General features: G+C 30.2%; 1 protein-coding gene across 2 annotated transcripts in view; it reads right to left on the bottom strand.

Moving 5' to 3' along the window:
• Positions 1–22495, bottom strand: part of Ir8a (Ionotropic receptor 8a) — a 77922-nt gene that overhangs the window by 43595 nt on the left and 11832 nt on the right. For both annotated transcript variants that reach the window (XR_010844619.1, XM_067051766.1), the window contains exon 2: positions 7917–7987. Coding sequence is in view for 1 of the 2 variants with exons in the window: in XM_067051766.1 (XP_066907867.1) it covers positions 7917–7987 (71 nt within the window). In the remaining variant the exon portion in view is untranslated. The remainder of the gene's footprint in view (positions 1–7916; positions 7988–22495) is intronic.

Raw genomic sequence — 22495 nt, 5'->3', positions numbered from 1 at the left:
TAAGGAGGAGATGGTTGGGCTGTGATAACAGAATTACACAAATAAGTTAAAAAATTATTTATTAGTGCCTACGTTTCGGTCAGAATTTACAGGATTCATCAGGACTGCTCGGAAGACGTCGGAAATCCAAGTGTATTGGATTTCCTTTGGGGGTGCGGGTTGTCCTGGATTTCCTACCTCTTCCAAATAGCCCTGGTAAAGGCTATAAATTCTGACCGAAACTTTGAACTAATAAATTACTTATAAAAAACTTATTTGTGTTATTCATACGATATATAAAATGGTACAGCATACATATATGAATTTCTTAGCTCGTTGAGAGATGTCATTGATCCATTGACGTTTAAAGTTTCGTGTTGGGCAGTGTGGCACACCAATGGTTGTGAAAAGCACGAAAGGATTAGGAGGGAATGAGGAAAATTTTGAGAACTTTACCTTCCAGTGGTTCCCAAAGTTCACCTAAAGTAAATTAATGGTAGGTTTTCTGTTATTTTTCTTTCTCCTTCTGTTAATTTCAGTTCAGTCAATATCTCAGAGATTCGGTGCTAAAGTAAGAAGTCACCAGTAGATGATCCTCGGAATTCGTCATTACTATTCGCCTGTTCGTTTCAAAATGGTGGCTGATTATATGTTTCCCAATTACTAAATCTTTCCATATAATATGTAGCTATTTTTCAAAAAGTAATTAAATAAAAAAAAAAAAATTGATTCGGACCACTATTAGTAGAGATATGGCATATTGAACTTTTGAAAGTATAGCCATAGTTTTTATATTATTTGAGCAGGTTACGTTGATGACTAGTTAACTTGTTTGTCAGTTTTTTAAAATTTAATTTATTTTGTACCAGATCGGCCTGGTGGCTGGTATAATATGGTTGATATAACCGTTACATTATATATTTTTTTTAACAGTTGATTATGAAAGGGCTATAGTCTCGTACAAAAGACACCCCTAACTATATACAATGTTATAATTAAAAGGGAAAAAATACGAATAATGCTTCTTAATAAAAGAAAAAAATTTAAAATAAATTAAAAAGTTAATTTAAAAAAGGGACGAGAGAAGAAAAAAAATAATATAAGTAAAATAGTGTGACTAAGGAATTAATAAATATAGAATTTATAACAGAATGTCTTGCAGCAGCCTGGGCTTCAGTCTTCGGGTTGAGGTTGGGTTTCCCAAGTTGTAGGTCACTGCTGTTTTAACTGTTGGCAACTGGGAGTGGAACTTCATGAACCGTTTTTTATTTAATCCTCTATTGACTCCACTTTTAATTCGCGATACAATGGGCTATTTCTTGTGAACCAGGGAGCATTTACTGGGATTCTGAGGACTTTATTTTGAAAAAATTGTAATTTTTTCCTTTTCGTAAAGGGAGCCGCTTCCCAGACTTCACATCAGCAATAGCCTGAGATTGGTTTTAAATATAAGAACAGTTGTTTCTGATTTTAATGGAATTTCTGTTTAGGATAGGATATAGCATTGCTAACCTTGCGTAGGTCTGAGTTTGTTTGATGTTGGTATGGTGATTCCAGATAAGGCGGCGATCGAGCTGAATTCCCAGATATCTTACTTTTTCATTGGCAGGATTCCATTTCACATTTTTACCTTTGAGGATTAGTTCCGGTGGTTCTGGTGGATTTTTCAATGTTAAAGCTAACCATCCATTTAGTGAAATATTGTTCTAGATCATTAAGGTGACTTTGCAAAGTGTTTCTAGCGATTTTTCAGCTTTTGGAATACTTCTAAAACTATACTATAACTCCCAGAAAATTCGAATAAGTACCGAATCCTAGATAATTATATTTATTGCCAACATAAATTTTATTGAACCGATATTATTGAAGATACAGTTTTTTTTTACTGTTTGCTATTTACTGAAATAATAACTTGTTTAAATTTCTTGAATTAATTTTAATCCCATTCTTCTGGAATTAATTAGTTATATATTTATTAAATAATTATATAAAGTTATATTATTATTATTATTATAACTACCGAACTTGGTTTGTCGATGTTTAAATAAATGGGTATTCCCCTCCTACGATTTGCTGAATTCTCCAGCGACGGAAGGATGTGGGATATATATCACCTGTTTTCGTGAGGTATAGTCCGAGTTAAATAAATCGTCCCCTGCATTAAATCCTCTCCCTTGGCCAAAACAAATGTTAAAATTTGTTACTGTTTAAATCAAACTTTTTTTTAATAATTTATTTATTGTTATTTACAACTGTATAAAAATATATACAACAAGTAAATTTGCTGTAGGTGACATAGTGACATGATACAAACATGTGGAGAATCTACCCATTGATAGTACTCCAATAATATTTCTAGAGGAGAAGATCTCAAGGCCATCTTCTTTTTAGACGCCTAGGAGCATTACTAGGTAATGGAGGAGAAGCCAGGTTAGAAACAAGTGGATTTGGGTGGTTGGGAAGTTTATCATCAAAGGATTGGTTTCTAGTTCTGGCTTCATATAGCATCATGATCAGCAAAATATTGAATATTGAGGTCCTGATGGATGACTTGATTTGTAATAAAATAAGGAGCATTTTACGCAGGATTTTGGACTGTAAGGATTGAATTCGGGAGGAATTTGATGGTTTAGTGGAGCCCCAAAGCTCAACTCCATATGTCCAGATAGGCCTTATAATAGTCATGTAGATCAGTCTTTTGTAATGGATTGGCATTTTAGAACGTTCATATAGTAAATGTTGTAATAGTCGGAATCGACGAGCAGTTTCCTGTCATTTTAGTCTTGTATGAGGATTCCTTGTCAGTCGTTTGTCCAGATGTAGTCCTAAGTAACGGATCTGTTCGACAGGAATAAGTAGGGTATTATTAAAGGATACTGTAGGGCAATATGTCAAGGGTTTATGACGAAGAGTAAATGTGATTTGGTGGGATTTATGGGAATTAATTTTATTCCTCCAGTTTTGGCACCATTCTTCAAAGGTGGTGATGTGGGATTGGAGGGTTTGGGATACAATATAAGGATCATTCACTGACATTAGACATGTGTCACCGGATAGTTTTTTTGTGATTGATTAATTTATTAGTTCTTCAGGTAAGCGATTGAACAGATTTGGTACCGTATAGTTTAATGTACGCTTACCTAATTTATTGTTTTTTAGATATGTTATTTCTTTTTTAAATAAATTATTATCCATACATTTTAAGATAACATTATAAAAATAAAATAGTCAAATGAAAAATCCAATGCATTTCTTACTTGTAAGAAGATTTTCATGTACAATGGTACTGGTATTTGGTGGGGGGAACAAGTCTGGCAAGTGGGGAACAAGTCTTCTTGCCAACCCCTGGAGGCTACCTAGGTTGCCGCCACGTACTAACCAAGGTGGGAGTGTCAAGATTCATTCTACGGGACCGCCGAAAAATGAATGTTTAACTGTGGGTTCGATTCCCACCCACCCTGTTTCATATTGAAAGCTAATAGTATTAGTTAAAAATACAAGTATAGAAACAACGTTTTAATTACACTAATACTTTTTTTTTTCATAATAGGTAGGACTATTAGTGATATTACAGGAGTTAAAAAGTACTAAAGTACAACTTACTATTGTACAAGTCAATGTAATTTTACTAAGTCAAATCGACAAGACTAATAGTATTAGTTTGTACTTTATTATGAGACAGGGTCCTGTGGGTGGGAATCGAACTCACAACGTTCCGAAACGAGCGCACTGGGACCTGCGTCTAATAACGTCCTCATGTACAATGGTAGTAAAAAGTGAAGTAAGAACAAACGTATATTGATTTTTATGTATTAGATTAATAAACAATTTATGACTAAATCTTTAATAATTTTAGGAATGACTAAAAAAATTAGTGAGATGCATAAATAAAAAATAAATTAAGAGTTAAATAGGATATATTTATAATACAAAATGCGTAAAAATCGTAAAACAACGGATGAAGCTGGGTTTTTTTTTTTTTTTATTTCGAATTGATATTCAGCTATTTTCCATAAAAATTAATTAATTTTATATGGGAGCATTTTATGAACTAAAAGTTAAAATTTTGACAAGGGAAAATGTTTATTTTATTTATTTATTGATATTTACAACTGTAAAAAATACAACAAGTAAATTTGATCATAATGACATAATGATATGACACAGGATGTAGAGAAACTACCCAGTAGTAGAACTCTAAAAACAGTTTACAATATAAGGTCACGAGGCCATCTTCTTTTCAGGCGCCTCGGAGGATTGCCAGGAATGGAAGAGGAAGCAAGGTTAGAAACTAGTGAGTTTGGGTGGTAAGGGAGTTTATTATGGAAGAAATAATATCGGGTTCGGGCTAGATCGGTTACATAAGGAACATTTAGGTCTTTATGGATGGTTTTATTAGTAACAAAATAAGGAGCATTGAGGATTTTACGAAGGATTTTGGATTGTAAAGATTGGATACGAGAGGAATTTGAAGGTTTAGTGGAGCCCCAAAGCTCAACTCCGTATGTCCAGATGGGCCTTATTATTGTCATGTAGAGATCAGTCTTTTGTAATGAGTTGGAAGTTTAGACTGTTTGTCTAGTAAGTGCTGTAATAGTCGGAATCTGCGAGCAGTTTTACAAGGGAAAATGTAAATTTTGAAATAAACTGAACAAATTTCAGGTGTCGAATTATTATTTTTAAAAAAATCTTTACTTCTGAGAAGTGGATATATGAACTATTAATAGAAAATTCTTCATTTAGACAAATTAGATTTAGACACCTTTTGGCTGAGAAAAAAAAACATTTCTGAACCAAAAAAATCTGAATAATATCAAGTCCAATGTTGTATTTATGGATTGGATCGATCGTCCAGCAAAGTCTTCTTAGAAATCTGGAATCGAATTCAGAAACTGTTTATCAACACAATCAAGGACAAATGATCCTTTGATGTCTGAATGGTGATTAGACCCACCGAGATTGCTTTGGTTGAAACAGTCACGCGATACTATAGTTCTTTTGAAGTAGTTATTTTTAAAAACCAATCTTTCAGATCGTGGAAGGATATTGTCAACAGTTGAACTGATTTCAACCATAACTTTTTTTCTTCCTCTATGTTAGGTAGTTATAAGAAGGTCGACGCCCGAAATTCATTTTTTTTTTAAATTAAAAATTACTGTTTCCTGGGCCAATATAAACGGTAGTTAATGAATCAATCTCTAACGAAGGGTCCTGATGTGCAAAAACTTAAAATATTTTAGTTGGATCATAGCTAAGAATTTTTTATCCCTGAAAAAAAATGAAAATTTAATTAGAACATTTTTAGAGGGAGTTATTCCAGGGAAAATATGCACGTGCTTACAGTACACGTGGCAGATGGTTGACATAGGGCCCACACGTCAAGATAAAACTTTTTTTAAAATTATTTATTTAATGTAATTTGCAACTGTACAAAATAATAAAATAGGTAAATATGTAGTATTTTTCATATACACTTGCAAATCTTGGGAAGGAACCACCCATTGGTGGTACTTCAAAAATTAATTTAAATTAGAAGGTCCCGTGGCCGTCTTCTTTTCAGCCGCCTCGGAGGATTATCAGGAATTGTTAAGGATGGAAGATTAAGAATTCATGGGTATGGTTAAGGAGTTTGGAATGAAAAGACGCATATCTGTTTTGGGTCAAATCTGCAACGAATGGGATGATAAGGTCTTTGTGAATGAGTTTATTTGTGACGTAATAAGGAGCATCAAGGATTTTACGTAGGATTTTGGATTGTAAGGATTGGATGGGGGAGGAATTTGATGGTTTGGTGGAGCCACAGAGCTCAATTCCATATGTCCAAATTGGTCTGATTATTGTAGTGTATACTAATTTTTTGTAGTGAATGGGAAGTTTAGAGGGTTTGTCAAGTAGGTGTTGTAGCAATCGGAATCTACGAGCAGTTTCTTGTCGTTTCAGTCTTGTGTGTGAATTCCAAGCAAGTCTCTTGTCAAGATAAAACATAAAACGCTAAATTTCCGACTGAGACAATTATATTCTATAATACACAGACTTTCTAAATTATCGCTAAGACTGAAACTTAACGTATACAATTACTTACTAAAACCCATATGGACTTACGCCTGCCAAATTTGTTTTTATCATTATTATTATTACGATAGACTCATACGCGAATACATCCATTCGTCACTCCTTCGCCAAATTTATGGGCCTGCTAAAAAGACACAGATTCAGAAAATACATAATTTTCATTCACAATTTTTAAGACTGGCAACAAACTCACCACGTTTCAAACGTGACCATTCACAGCAACGCACCCCGACTAACGGACCACATTCATATAACTTAAATACGATTTCACAGCACGCTATATTAATATTTCAATAAATGTATACGACAGATGGGAATACATGACATTCCTGACCCAACTCAGCTTAGGCTGAAGAGGAGTTGGATGAGGGAGCTCCTAGTGTAATAAAATAATTTACTTAACGTTAGGAGGATGCACCACTGGGTGCTATCTCCCTCATACCAACTCAAGCCATACCTGAATAGAACATTTCATTTGGTGATTGTAAAGTACATTTACAGGTGCAAATAAAAAAATGTAAAGATGAAAAAAAAAAAATTATTTGACAAAATAATGATTTCAGAAATATGTATTTATTAATTATGAAGGAACTTAATTTCTTGAAATAATCATTTATAAAATAACATATAAGATTATAAAATAAGTTACTTTAAAGCTCATTTATTAAATTTTTTAACGATTTATTTTTAAATCATTTATGTCTCTTCTTTGTGTTCAAAAGGGATTTACAATAGTTGAGATGACTCGATGTTTCTTTGGCTCTATTGTCTAAACTAGTTGCGTTCCGATTTCAATTTTATTTTTGACAAGTGTGCAATTTTCTTGTACCCATATCAGACCGTGGTTGTAGTCCATATTATAATTTGCACAAATCAACACAGAAAAAAAAGATGTTTTTTTCTAAAATATACTTCCATAACTTTAGTTAGATGAGAAATAATTAAACATCAAAATGAAAACTTTTATTTTAATATTTTACTTCTCATAATTGTTTAAATTATAGGAAAGTGTCATTTAATGTCGACTTCAACATAAACTTCGATTAAGTCGGGAACTATATCCAGAAAGTTGTATAATAGGTGGGAAGTTTTGTAACTTTAGACTAATAGTATCCATAAATATAACAATTACTGCCTACACCTGTTGTATTTTAATTTATAAATATACTCTAATATAGACCTAATTTTGTATTAATTACTGGTTAAAGTGATTTTATGAATTTGCAAAAAATTTAAAACCAATTTACTATTGCTAAATTTGAATAATAGTCAAATATATACTTTATAGTTCTTTAAAAAATCATTATAAAGTCTATTTATGTTTATTTATAAAACATATAACGTAGCAACTACTAATACTTATGTATTTACATGTTAGTAAACAAAGAAATTACATAATTTAACCTCAAAACCTTTCACAATTTCTCTTCATTTTATGGTATCTATTTCTAACTAAAATTACCATTTTTTTTTCCCTACATGAATGATTTATGTATACCATAAATTTCCTTAATTTTCTTTTTTTTTTTAAAAAAAAGTTTAAATCTGAAAGAAAATTTACAAAATATTTTGGGTTAAAAATACACTCGAACACACAATCATTATAAGGGAACAAATCTTCCTAATTAGAGTGATTTTGATCAGATCAACTCCTTTCACAACCGTTGATCTGGTACAGCACTTCCTAACAAAGTATTGCAATATATACACTTAATATTTTTTGAGATTATCTCTGTAGTTTACTTCTTCTAAATATTCTTGTTTCGTCTCAACTGCTTTGAATTGTTTTGAATATTTGGCGATTAATTCTTATCACTATAATTTTCCAGTGCATAAACTCAAAAATGAAATGATGTTAGACTTACGTAATTTCACGGATCCGACATCACTGGCCAGAAACAAAGCGGTTCCAATGGCGAATATAGCTCTCCAAATCCTGCAACAAATATTTTTTCGAAATCAATTTTCGATATTAAGAAAGAGCAAGTGAAAGATAATATGGGACCAACCAGCGGAACATTTCTACCGATTCCAAACCGCTTTGCCGGTTGACTCACATTGTACGCCTCGATACAAACATCTAGGTGCTAACACTCTCGGAATGAGAATTGATTTTGAATTGGAAAAATAATAATCCTAATGTGATATCCTATAACAGCCTAAAACACTGTAATACATTATATATTTCGTAATATTCGATCCATCAATTGGACCGATTTCGGTTTTTCTTTATATGAATGATTTCTCTGTTATTTTTAGGTCATCGTTGTAAATAGAAAGTTGTTTTAAAATGAGCAACTTCATAATAGTTATTTATTTATTTAACAACCTAATCGAAATGATTGAGGGGGGAAAATTATCCTTGGAACCACATTAACTGCGTGGGTAATATTATTTATTTATTATTATTATTTTATTTTTATTTTACATAAAACGCCTTAATTAATAAATCAAGAGTACATGCTTTAAGAGAAAAAAGTAAATATATGATTTTTTTTTTTTTAATATTTGCAGTGATATCTCTGTTTCTAGTGGTCAGATTTAGCTGATTCTTTTTTCATTAGATGTGCAATTATGTTATCTACAAAAAACTTCCGATTAGATATATATAGAGTATATTTTATACAGGAAAATTGCAAAAATAAAAAAAAAAAGGCAATTTTTGACATTTTTGATGATAACTCCGTTTCTAATGTTCGGATTTAGCTGATTATTTTTTTTTATAAGGTGGACAATTAGTTTTTAAGTTGAGAAAAGAAAAGTTACAGGTACTTTATTAATTAAAGCAGTTATTGTTTAGTACCCAGTCTATGATTTTTCTTTTTTTTTTTGTTCATAGTAATTAGGGAGCTGAGCGAGTAAGACACTGTTCTACTTACTTCAAGTACCCGTGTTCGAATCCAGTTATGGCAGATGATTATTTATTCTCTTACTGTAGAGTCAAACTTGTGAGTTCGGGAGATCCTCCACACCGTGACTCAATAAAGTGCGTACCTTTCAATGAGAAAAAATCTGACGGTTGAGCGTGATTATCAGCAAATCACCTCATTGCAAAACCGTTGTTCAAGAAACAGTTCTTCCTTATGAAGTATGACCCTTATGAGATGTAGTGGTACAGATTTTCAGATACTTCATTGTGATTGATATATTTATTTGTTGTTCTTAAAGAAGATTGACAAATATGGTAAGGTATAGTTTCATTTCTTCTGTTAGGCTTCTGAAAATAAATTGAGTCTGAATCCAGCAAAAACCAAGGTCATCCTCATCGGATCAAAACCCTAACAACATACCTATCCAGTTTCAAAACACCATAAAAAACCTAGGAGTCACCTTTGATAAGCACTTAGCATGGAACAGCCACATTTTCCAAATAACTCGAAAAACCATCTCAATCCCTTAAACAGCTCCTAAAATCCCGTGATTCATTTCCTCGAAGTACTCGCCATCTCCTAGTATCCTCCCTTCTCTCACACTTTGACTACGGATGCTATGATGCGGATGGATAGAGGACTATCCATTGAACAAGAAATGAGACTAAAAAGACTAATGAACTATTTTATAAGATTTATTTTTGGTATTCCTAGGCGTTCCCAAATCTTACATTACTATTCCGAGCAAAGCTGGCTCTATCCCAGTATCCAGAGACAATACTTCCTAGGCACATTTATATATCAAATGCTAATAACCAAAAAACCTTACTACATCATTGATCTCCTTACCCTACGTTTATCCATTCACCTATTTAACACAAGATTCCAACCTACTGATCTCTATATCCTTACCCACAGAACTGCCTTCTTTGATAAATCCTTTGCTGTTCAATGCTACCTCATTTTGGAACTCCTTATAGTACAAGAGCCCAAGAGATGAAAAAAGGCAATTATTTCGCCCCAATTTTTGATTACTTAATTGAAAGCTAGGTTTAATTAATTACTAGTTAAACTTGATGAGTCAGCCAAATATAGGTAGGGAGAATAAAAAATGGCGGCTGTTTCAAAACGTTAAAAATAATTCATTTTTGATTCGGAGATCTATATCTTTACAACTATCAAAAACAACAGAAAATCTAAGAGAGGATCATTTAAAGAAGAGTAAATTTGCTAAAATGTAAACTCTAATAGAATTATTTACGTTCGATAGTTCTCGAGATATAGCTTTTTAAAAAGCAACATTTCATGGAACGTACTGAAAAATTAATTTATATAAAAAAATCTATATCTAAAAAATCATTTGACCTACAGATGCACTCAAATTAAAGCTTGTTTAATGAGATATAAAGTAGTTTATCACGTTTATTTTCATAGAAGTAGGAGTTTTCATGAAATTTGCTATAATAAATAGATTTATAATTGTTCGGACAAATTTTCATTTGCCAAATTTTCAAATATCATAAAAACTGCTACTCTTACAAAGATAAACGTTGTAAACCATTTTTTAGTAAATTTAACTAGCTTTAAATTGAGGGCAGGCAGACATCTGTACGTCCAATGGTTTCTGAAATAAAGTTTTTCATAAATCAAACCTACTAGTCCGAAGAACTATAAATCAATTTATTTTAGCAAACATCATGAAAACTACTATCCCTACGAAGGTAAAGGTCATAAACTACTTCATAGTACAATTATTTAGGTTTAATGTGAGTGCTAATAGACATTTATACGTCGAATTGTTATTCAGAAATAGATTTCTCAAAATAGATTCATTAACTACTGATATTTCAGTACATTTTTATGAAATGTTGCTTTTTAAAAGGCTATATCTCGAGAACCATTGAACCTAAATAGCTCTAATAGGGCTAATATTTTAGAAAATGTACTATTCTTTAAATAATGTTCTTTTAGATTTTTTAGTGTTGTTAGTAGTTTTTAAGATAAACAGCTGCCATTTTTTATTACCCTACCTATACTTGGCAGACTAGTAATTATATACATAGTTTTCATTAAAGTAATAAAAAATTGGGGTGAACTGCCTTTTTTTCTTCCTGGCTCTTGTACTATTACCCATATCCATTACGCTTCCTCCTCGACTTCATTCAAACATCATGTATTCTAGACTAACAAACTTGTAGTGTTATTTAATATAGCCAGACAAAAGCTTCATAATTCTGTTCATAATTATATTCTTAGGAAACCAAGTGTCTCAGAATAATGATTGATTTTTTCCTTTTTTTCCATTAAATTCAATCTGCTGTTTGATCGTGGAACGATAAATTTAGTTTTATTTATAATATTTTGTAAATAAATAGTTTTCTTTTCCAAAAAAAATTACTGTTCATAAATTTGAGTTTGACATAATACAAGTGGGATAGTTCTGGTAGTAGAGTTGCTATTATTTTGAGATTTCATGATTTATTACTGCTGTTCGTTATCATTTCCAAAGTTCTGTTGAGTAGATATACAAGTTTTGATAAATGACTCTCACCACTTCCTCCGTAGCATTCGATCCCATATCTCAATATTGACTCAAATGCTTTGTGGACAATTATTAAGGCTCCCTGTTATGTGAAAATTTCTGGCAATAAAGTTTGAGTGAGTTACTCTTTCAGACACTTAATATATGAATTTCCTTTGAAAATGAATTATTTGTACTAACGTCTAAATATTTATATTTTTCATTACTTGAGGTTTTAGAGGAAAATAATTTTTTATATTCTTATTTTTGGTGAGACGACTAATTCAGGCTTTAGGGTCGTCAAAAGAAGTCATTTGAAATGATTTTTTAAATATAATGACGGTTTTGTCTTAATTAACTATCAATCCGAGATTTTCAGAAAACTATAGACCAGGTTATAATATAAATTGTGATCTGATTTTATCATTTTATAAAATCACAGTTTTTCTAAGCTAGGCCATTAAAATAAAGTACATGATGTTTTCATATTTTTTTTCTTTTAATTTTTTTTCGGCCCAAGACTCCCATTAAAGTTCTATACTCCCGTTTACCATGGTGGGGAGTCAACTTTTTCATTTTGTGGGACCACCACTCAATAAAAAAAGTCAACGCTCCAGGCCGGGTTCGAACTGGCACCGCCTGCAGATCTCAGATTGATAAACACTTGAGCTACAGTCCCATTTTTCTAAATTTTTATTTATTTCGAAGTGTATCTTTTGTTTGTTAATTAGTATTTAACAAGTAGTTTAATATCTGAATATTTTTCAATATGTTTCAATTTACTTCTTATTGATCTAGAAATTTTGTTTTTATTTATTTTTTGTATTTTAATACTTAAACTAGTTAATAATCAATAATATATATTGACATTTATTTATTTTTTTATTCTCAATATTTCTATAAATACTCAATCTACCCAAGAAAATGTTTATGGATTGTATTTTTTGTTCATAATCTTTTTAATTTGTATTATTATTATCTTTCTTTATTTGAAATTTACAAGTAGTCTTTTTTTTTACAGTTAATTGCATTTTAGCTTCTATTTTTCCTTTTCTTTTGTACACTAAGATTTTTCTATGTTTCATTTTTTCTCTTCTTTCTTAATTATTTATTTTTCTTATCTCGTACTTGTATTTTTTTTTTTGTTATTTTACTAAACCCCTCTATATCTCTTTAGACTATGACATAAGTAACTAAGTAAATAAATAATATAACACAAGACTAACTCTGAACCTTCTATCTAGCCAATTATGAAAATGAGAGTCGGTGTTGTAGAATTTGACTTTTTTTTTTTTAATTAATCAATTATGTGGAAATGAGGAAGATAAAAAATAATTAATAATAAGTATATAAAATGATTGATAGTAAAAAATTTCCTAACTTTGAACCTGTTATTTGGTTTCATTGCAGCTCCTGTAAGGAAATGTTACAAAATTCTAAAATTAATCTGCAAAATTCTTTCTCGTGTTTTGTTCATGAAATTTTAATGCTTTGTTACAGAATTTGATTTTGTCCTGAAATATGACTACAGCCATTTGAAATTTTAATAGGTTACTATTAGGCCGTTTAATTTATAGATAATGGTGTTGAAGACGTTAAAATGGGGGGAATGGCGATTGTGCGAAATTAATGGCTCTTTTCTAAAATCAACTTAATTACAAATCTTAATCGGAACTCTGGATTATTAAGTGGGTGAAATCGATGTCATTGAATTCTTGGAGTCAGTGACTTCAGAAGTTTCTCAACTAAATAGATTGAGAAAATTCGTAGAACTTAAAGTTTCTATCAATCTCTACTCAATCGAAACCCTTTGATGTTTAAAAATCCCCCAAAAGATGCCTCACTATGTTTATCAAGTCCCTTAAACATCGTAATCAATATTTTATTAAACAATAAAATAGAACGCTTAATCTAGTTTTGCTCAAGTCTGTCAGCGATGTTTGTTAATGATTTTTAAAATTTTTTAGGGATGTTTGAGTTTAGCTATGCTCCCTTCAAAAGACTCTAGTGTTCTACAGTTGGGAAGATCAATATGTTAATATAAGCTATAAATATTAATAGTTATTAATAATTAATACTTAATAAATAAGCGCTTTTATTATATGAGATATGAAAATAAAATTTTCTATAATAATAAAGTTCTTCCTTGAACAATATGAGGATTACGAGATATGATATTTTTTCTGCAATAATTCTCTTTATATCGTCTCTGAAAAGGATATGATAAGGGTACAATGCTATTCACTTGTATTTTTTATTGAACAGATAAAGAATTTCTCTATTCTTTGTTTATTTATATCCTATCTTATTTATTCGTAATTGTAATTACATTTTACTATAAATAAGTAGTCGCGTTACTGTGGTTCAACTTGTAAGTATAATTTCGGATCATTGTTACAATTTTTTTCCTATCTCCTAATTTAATTTATTGAACAAATACAAAATATATCTCTACATATTTAGTACCCTTCCTCTGCTAAATGGTATTATAAGGGATTCAGCTTGGTCCGCTAAGGCGGGGGTTACAATATTGGCCCAGTAGCCGCTGGTCAGGGGACGGGGTACAAAGAACGGGGAGGGATCTCTCCACTGAGGCAGATTATTACAATTGTGGTTCATATTCTCTACATATACATTCTAGCATTATTGACAGAGGGAGTTAGGTATTAATCTCGTAACATGTACACTCTCAACATAACTTATAAATATGTGTGTACTAAATAAAAAAAACCGCCGTTCTACAACAAACCAATATTTTTGTTTTTTATGATTTTAGTAATTAGTTTTATAATTTTTATTTATTTATTTTTTTTTATATCTTTATCTAAAATTATTTATATACGACTTTAGGTTAATTTATAGTTAAATGTTGCAACACTGTTTTTGGGCAACATATGTTGTAAAATTAAAATTACTTTGTCATTGTTTTGTCAAGGGACCTAGTCCAAGAATAATAAACTATTTTTCATTTCAAACCAAATATTATTTAAATAGAAATATTAATTTTCTCAGAAAATTATTTTTTCTTCTTTTTTAAATCTGTTTTGTCTCTTTGAGCATGACTATGCGAAAAACAAGTCAATAAATATCGCCTCTATATAGTTTTTTTACTATATATATTCATCTACCACAAATAATATTAGATTTCCTTTTAATAGGAGTGGACGAATAAATAAGTTAGGAGAAATAAAACTATGCCGACAGAAACAGGTGGATTTCGCGGAACATTCTTCTTTTATACATAAGTAAAAATAATATCCCTATTACAGTCAGAAATAGGAATCACGCATGCAAGTTTAATTTAAGGAAGAAATACAGCCCAGTTTTAAAACTCTCTCTTTTCTCAATCCTCCGTTGGCTACAATGAATATTTAATTTTATTTAAAATTTTATATATTCGTATAACAATAATAAATTCGGTTCAAAAAAACTCTAAAATTGTCTGGAAAGAGTTCTATAATAATAATATAATATATAAGTTAATTTGTATTTTTTTTTTATTAGTCATTTTTATCGACAGATTTCCGTAAGGCTATATAATTGACTCATTGATGTGCTTTTATGATACACTGAAGTGATTTAAATTGTATTATATTTTAGATATTTTTAGTTTTAGTCAGTAGAAAAATTAAATCAAAAACCTAAATAATCAAAATAAGTAGTAATTAAAAATCCAATAAAGTAAATAAACACTAATAATTGCCAAATAAACAATTTATGAAGATAAAATATAAGAGTGGACGGCTCATTGATAAGTCAATTCCAAGATCATTATTGTCTGTTTCACTATAGCCCTTGAGTCAGGCCTGTGGGTTCGGGAGCTCTCCGGGATCCAGCCTGCCTCTTAAAGTGGGTACCCTTAATTGGTTAAAAATCCGGCGGTCGAACGTGATTTTGACCAAATCACCTCCCTTCATCAATCCTTGATCGATCCTTGATCAACCGTTGGTCTAGTAACAGTACCTTGCAAAGTAGTTAATATATACAGTTTGTTAATATATACATACTCTAATATGACAACCTCATTTTGTTGATGATGTTTTTATATTTATTACGATGGTACTGCATAAGTTTGGAAAAGATTTTTCCAGCTCTAAGACTATTTAACTGACAGACTGAGCCCATGGGATTGTTGTACCAATAATAGCTATATTTTGCATTAGGAGCCGTATCCTTATAGTCAATATAATAGTTTGGTTTTTAGTTGATTTACTTTATATTCCTATTTGTAAAAATAAAAGCTGTTTTTTTAGAAGTGCCAATGTAACCTGCGCTCTATTGTCTATATTCTACATGGTATTATATAAGTTGCTGTGTAATCAGCATGGAGTAATCATTCTTCAGATAAGTGTGAGGGAAGGTCTGAGATATATATGTTAAACAGAGTGGGTGAAAGGGAGGAGCCTTGTGGAATACCAGCTGGTAGGTAGTGGGTTCAGGAGTTAAGAGACTGTGGGTATTTTATTTATTCATAATTAAATAAATAAATAAATAAAGTAGAATAATGGAAATTATGAATTTGAAAATGTTTTAAATAACTTCACAATGTTAGGACTAGCAGATGCCTAGAGAAACCAATGACTCCATCTCATCGGAGATACTATACTATGTATCAAATACATATTTAATTTTAATAGTTTAAGAGTTTAATAAAAAATTGTTATTTGTATTTTAAAGTGTATATGACTAGCAAAAGAAAAGATTCTCCATTTTTTATTTCTTATCATTTGTTTTACTAACATTTTTTAGAGAGGGTCAGACGCTAATGGAACCACCATACCCCTCCCTTCTCTCCCTGATGTTATCGATCACAATCTTAGTCCTACAAGGATAGCTGAAATATATACCACAGTACATAGAGAGAAAAAAAAACTTTGATAGTAATTATGCAGCTCATATCGTAGGATACAAATTAATGAATTTACAGGCACTAAATTGTTAGAAATGAACTTCTACCATGAACAACAGTGAGAACCAGAGCTACGTCATTAAGGTCGTATTTTTTCCTACTTTTTCTTCGGGAAACTGATGAGAAGTGGTTTCATTGTCTCTTCTTCTCTGACCAAGCCATAACTTACGGTGTTGGGGCATCCGCTAGCCACTTCTTAAGCACTTCACTATCCGTGGCCAACTTCCTCCCAGTTATTCCTCAGTCGTTCAGGTAGTGGTTTTCCCTTTGCTTTTGATTCCCATATATTTTTTGGTTGTCCATTTCTGGGCATTCTTTACTCATGACAGATCCATATTATGCGTTTATGAATATTCTGCAATAGTGGCTCTGTCCTGTTTTTCTCTTTTTCTTTTTGTTTCTTATCCGATTAAATCTAGTCTTACTGAAGCTTTTATAAAGAATTTCATCACAGTTGCTTGTACTGATATATGACTTTTTATTTTTATTTTCGCTTACATATGTGTGGAATAAACAGTTAGGGAAAATATTATGATAGTGCAAAATTTTAATTTGAGTTTTCGTCAGAAATACACGTTTTGACATAGTCTAATTAACTGAATTTCGCAAAATTGACTTTATATGATCTATTGTCTACGTCTTCGTCGTCTATTTTTAAACTGTTGTATTTCTGGAAAAGTTGATATTTTTTATTTTCTATTTTTTTTCCGCTCATTAGAGTCGTATACTGCCTAACCATGGTTGGGGGTCAAGATTATCATTTTGTGGGACCGCCACTCAATGAAAAAGTCAACGTACCAGACCGGATTTGAACCAGCGCCACCAGCAGATATCATATCGGCAAGACTATGCCTAACCATCTGAGATACGGACGACCCTTATTTTCTATATTGTTTTGGGAGATCCTAATGAATTTTTATATAAAGTTTACGTAATGCAATAGGCGCCAGGCACCTGATTTTTTAATATGTGGCCATTTCAGCTGCATACTGATGAAGGCTTGTTTATATACAATCATCGTTATTTCCATTTCTACTTCATATTTTCAGATTGAAAGTCACAGAGTTGGTGACTTCCTTATGCGCTGTTTGTTTCGGAATTAAATCTACTATAATTACTAATTTTGTTTCCTAAACTTTGGTATAGGTCGACCTGTTCCTGATTTAATCCTTTACAATTCACAGGTCCTTATTTCATAGAAATACATTTAGACAAAATCTAAGTGCTTAGATGCTTCCTCCCACGCTTAATGTGTTTTTTGTATGACCCTGCTTTCTGGAATTTTGAGTATGTCATCGGTAAATAAAAATTATTTTTTTATCGTTTTGTAACAGTCGCCATTTTTTATTCCCCCTACCCATACTTGGCAGACTCATCAATTTTGGCTAGTAATTATACATAGTTTTCATTAATGTGATAAAAAATTGGGGTGAAATAACTGCCTTTTTTCTCCTCTTGGGCTCTTGTACTAAACATATTTGACAAAGTTTGAATTTTCAATTTTTAAAATTAAACTATTAATAGCCTAATAATACCATACTATTAAAATTTAAGTCTACATTTTTCCGGACTTATTTTATTTATTTTTGATAATTTGGACTTAAATGGATTTTTGGCTTCAAGACCAATCCTTGTCATATTCCAACGAGTTTTCAAAACAGATTTTTAGACCGGTCACATACTTGAGTATATATAAGTGAATTGTGAACATTTAATATTCTTAATATATAATTTATATAGATATCATTTTTAAACTTTTTTTCTATAAAATAATTTTAAAATAAATGATATTTTCTTCTAGGAAATTTTATTACTGTTATCAACTTCAGGAGGAATTTCTCAGTTTCTTAAGTTATTGAAGACCACTGACTTTACTAAAAGGGCTTTGCTAAGAGGTGAAAGGGTTGGTATAGGAAATAGTGTATTAAAACTTAATTAAATAGGAAATATCCTTAGCGCTGAATCGGTAAATAAAAATTATTCCGCCCACATATATTACGAACAGTAATGGGCTTAGGCCTCTTGCTTTACTCCTCTCGCATTACTAATTTATCTGATTTATTACCATTCAACCTAATTATACCAAATACGAAATGAGGTCAGGATTGCCTGCTTTAAGTTAACTTATTTATCTTCTAATGCCTGTTCGAGATTCACCCAGGATACATTAATAAATGCCACAGAGATATCTAGAAAAGCGATGTGAATCACGGAATGATTATCACGATATTAGGAAGAAGTGAAATTTATCGATTATACATCGAGGTATGAAAATGAGTTTTTCGGCGAGGTCAGTTTGTTAAACATAAAGTTTGTTCTTCATAAAGCTGAAATTATACTATTGTTAAATCTGCTTTTTATATATTCTATTATTTTTTGAGTAAAAATGCTAATTCGGTAATTTACTGAAGTAATTCTAATTTCACATCTAGTTTTATTATGATAAGGGAAATAATGTCTGTCAACGGTTAGGAGCTGTATGAACCTAGATATAGAGCTGTATTCTAAGGTATGATATTTTACGATGGAGATTTAGCCCTTCTTTGAGCTTTATAAAAGAATCCTTTTCTTTGGAGTTCGTAAAAAAGGTTGTTAAATTTTTCATTAACAATAAAAATAAGTAAATTTCCTTTTCTGGCTTAGAACTAAGAAGTTCTTCAAAAAGTTTTAAAATAAGATATATCTTGATATATTTAATTTTTTTTTTAGCATAGTAAGAGTTAATTTGGAAGTTTTTACTTTCACCTACCTAAGTACGAAATGATCTATACATGATTGGTAATTATTACGATCTTGAAAAATTTCTAATTCGTGTTATTAAAGAAAGTAAACGTGGACCCGAAATAGCCAAGTCTCACAAAATGGTCTGTATCTATGTGTATGTGTGTAAATGCAAACAGTCCATCTCGAAAACAAATTGTATTAAAGGTTATAAACTTTTTTAGTATTTTCTCGAAAAAGGTTTTAACGATTTTGAATAAACACGGCATATCAAGGTCCAATTAAGTAATATATAATTTATAATTTTTAATTACCTATTGTATTATTTCTGAGAAAATTAATTTTTATTAGCTGTCATAAGCAATGAATATAAATAAAATATTAATGTATTTGATAATTAACGTGTTTCCATGGTTGTTATGATAATAGTTAGATTTTACGTTCATCCACCTACGAAATGTAGGGTAAGGGAAATTATCGTCATCCATAATAATGAAGAAATGGATGTTTTAAAAGTTATAAGGATTAATTTCAATTTTTAAATAAATTAATTGATTCCCAGTTTAAGTCTCAACACTCTGTATTATTTCTTTAACAGTCCTACGTTTCGGCCAATTAATAACTTTTATTATACATTAAATTTCAGCAACGACATTATTATTAATAATTTAACATACCTTAAACATAAATTTACCCATCATATCCAAATATTTAAAGAACATATTGCAGGCTATTCTGCCCAAGTCATTAATATCAGTCAATACTCTATATGAAACAACAAAACAATAAATATGATTCAATTTATTATTAAGCTTGCCTTAGCTCATGTCTAGTTACCTATTTTGTCAAAACAATTAATTTTGAAAACTTAAATTATTGATCAACTTAACACTATCAGTTTCTTATCAACAAATTATTTTTGATCTTCCATTCACTCAGGTCAGGAATATAATTGGTTTGTTTAAAAATATATTTTGGTATACATTTTTTTTTTATTATTAAAATTCATATCAAAGTTAATAAATAGTGACATAAAATTTACAAATGTTGTTAAAAAGTAATGTTTTTATTATACATTAATTTTTAACAACATTTGTAAATTTTATGTTACTATTTATTAACTTTGATATGAATTTTAATAATAAAAAAAACATGTTAATTGTTAGATTGTCCTTGAGAAAGACCGAATTGGTCGAAACATTGGACTGTTAAAGAAATAATGAAGAGTGTCGCGGCTTGAATAAAAATTAATTTATTTAAACAATAAGTAGCAGTCTCAAGAAGTTGAAAAGTTTATATATAGATTAATTTCATATTTAAGTTGTAATGAATGCGCGCACCAGAGTTTATGAACTTTTTGACCCTGGACAATTAGACAAGAAGTTGTATCATTATAAAGCTTAAATGTTTACATAAACAGAAAAAAAATTCTATTTATGTTAAAATTTAGGTGAAAATTTGCCTTTTTTTTTTTGAAATCTCAGTACATAAATGTATAATCAAGTGGTTGAATTTTAAGTAGTCTGACAGGGGTTAAATGAAGAATTTTGAAGTATCTTTAATATCGTGTATTTGAAAAAATTAAACATCTCATTGGTAATAATAAATAATTGCTATTTATAAAATATGAAAGCATTTGAAAGATAAAGGAGAATAAAAACGTTTACATGTTACCTTTATAACGTTTACCTTTGAAAAAGATTTTAAGGCAAAATATTGTCATCCTCAATTATAAAGAAACGGCTGTTTTGGAACGCACGAAAATCAATTTCAACTCAATGATATTAATAAGGTTAATAAAATTGTTGCTCGCATGAGATTATTAAACTTCAAACTCCGTATTATGAAACTAATAAAAAGCTATATCATAATTAAGATTAAATTTTAACAAAGGTATACAGTTTTATAAGAATTTAGTTCAAGTTTTAAATGATAAATTGTTTTGGTTTTTTTCAGACAAAATTTGTTTTTAAGGGCATTATTCTATCTGTAAAATATGTTCCTTTTAAAATTAATGAATGTTCCCTTTACGTTTGCACCAGACTATGTCAATAGCCATTTCGTAAACATCTTCTTAAATATATTGAAAATTAAAAATTTGGATGGTTTTTATTGGAGATTTAAAAAAATTGTATTTATTTATTTACTTTTGTATTCCAGAGACAAGTCTTACCATTATTTTTTAGACTCATCGCTGCGTTCCTTATTTCACGGATAGGAAGTTTTGTTAAATATTGTTTTATGGATTGAATAACATTCATGGTTACTATTCCATTCCTATAGTTCGTAGGTCAAGAATATAAAAATTGAGATCTTTGTTATCCTCGTATCTTGGAGGAATAAATCCCCCCCCCCTAAAAAAAAATCATTCAAATCGGACAATTTTTAACTAAGATATGGCATGCACATAGGGGTACATAATTTATATTCAATTTTAGGGCATTGGACCATTCAGAGCCCTTAAGTATTTGTTTATCATATATAAACTTATTTGCTCTGGGGGTCTCTTTTAAATGGAGAATCATTAATGATTACTAATTTCATTAAACAATGAAAGGCGAAAATTTTGTGTAAAAAAACTTTTCTTTCGATTTATGGAAAATTCCTGTTAAAGGGTTTCTTGAGATGCTAACAACGGATATCAACTTTGTTTCACTCCTAATTTTTTTTTAGCACTGAGAGGTCCATATGTATGAAAGCTGTTTTATCAATGGAGGAATAAATTCCTAACAAAAGAAAGTAATAATCATTCAAATCGGACAATTTTTCGTTTTGCTTATGTTTTTTAAAAAAAAATTAAATATTCAATTAAATTGATATCAAACTGTCAATTTTTCTTATTTAAGCTATAAACTGTACACTATAAAATCTATCAATTAGCATTTTCGGGGATAGTTGTTGATAAAAACGATATAAAAATATATCATTGAATGAATGACATACATATTAAACATTCGTTTTAAATTGTGGTAGATTCTGTATGAGATATAGGAAGAGTTGAAGTAGACATGATTTCAACCACATATATATCATTAAAACTTTAATGGTATATCTCTCGATGTATTTTCCTTAACCGTATGTTATTTTAAAGTATATAAGATTGTATATTGGAACAAACGTGGAATTTTCAATTATAATTCCTTTATAAATACCAACGGGGATAAACCTCATATTTTCCTTTATCCTCCTACATTCTGTTAGTCACCTTAAACTTATTAAAATACAGGATAATTTAAATTATTTGATGCTTATAAATACTTGAATCGAGCTTACGAAACGATTATAGTAAAAATGCTAAATATGTGCTCTTGCAGATACTCATAAAACTGACCTAATTGTTGAAATTTTTATAATTAAATTATTTTAATAATATATATGTGCCAATGTACCTTAGTATTTATTGTTGCATGAATAAATAATAAA

The sequence above is a fragment of the Halyomorpha halys genome, unplaced genomic scaffold (genome assembly GCF_000696795.3).
Source record: "Halyomorpha halys isolate HHAL.00 unplaced genomic scaffold, Hhal_1.1 Scaffold230.1, whole genome shotgun sequence".
Taxonomy (NCBI): Eukaryota; Metazoa; Arthropoda; class Insecta; order Hemiptera; family Pentatomidae; genus Halyomorpha; species Halyomorpha halys.
This window is presented reverse-complemented; position numbering and strand designations above follow the sequence as displayed.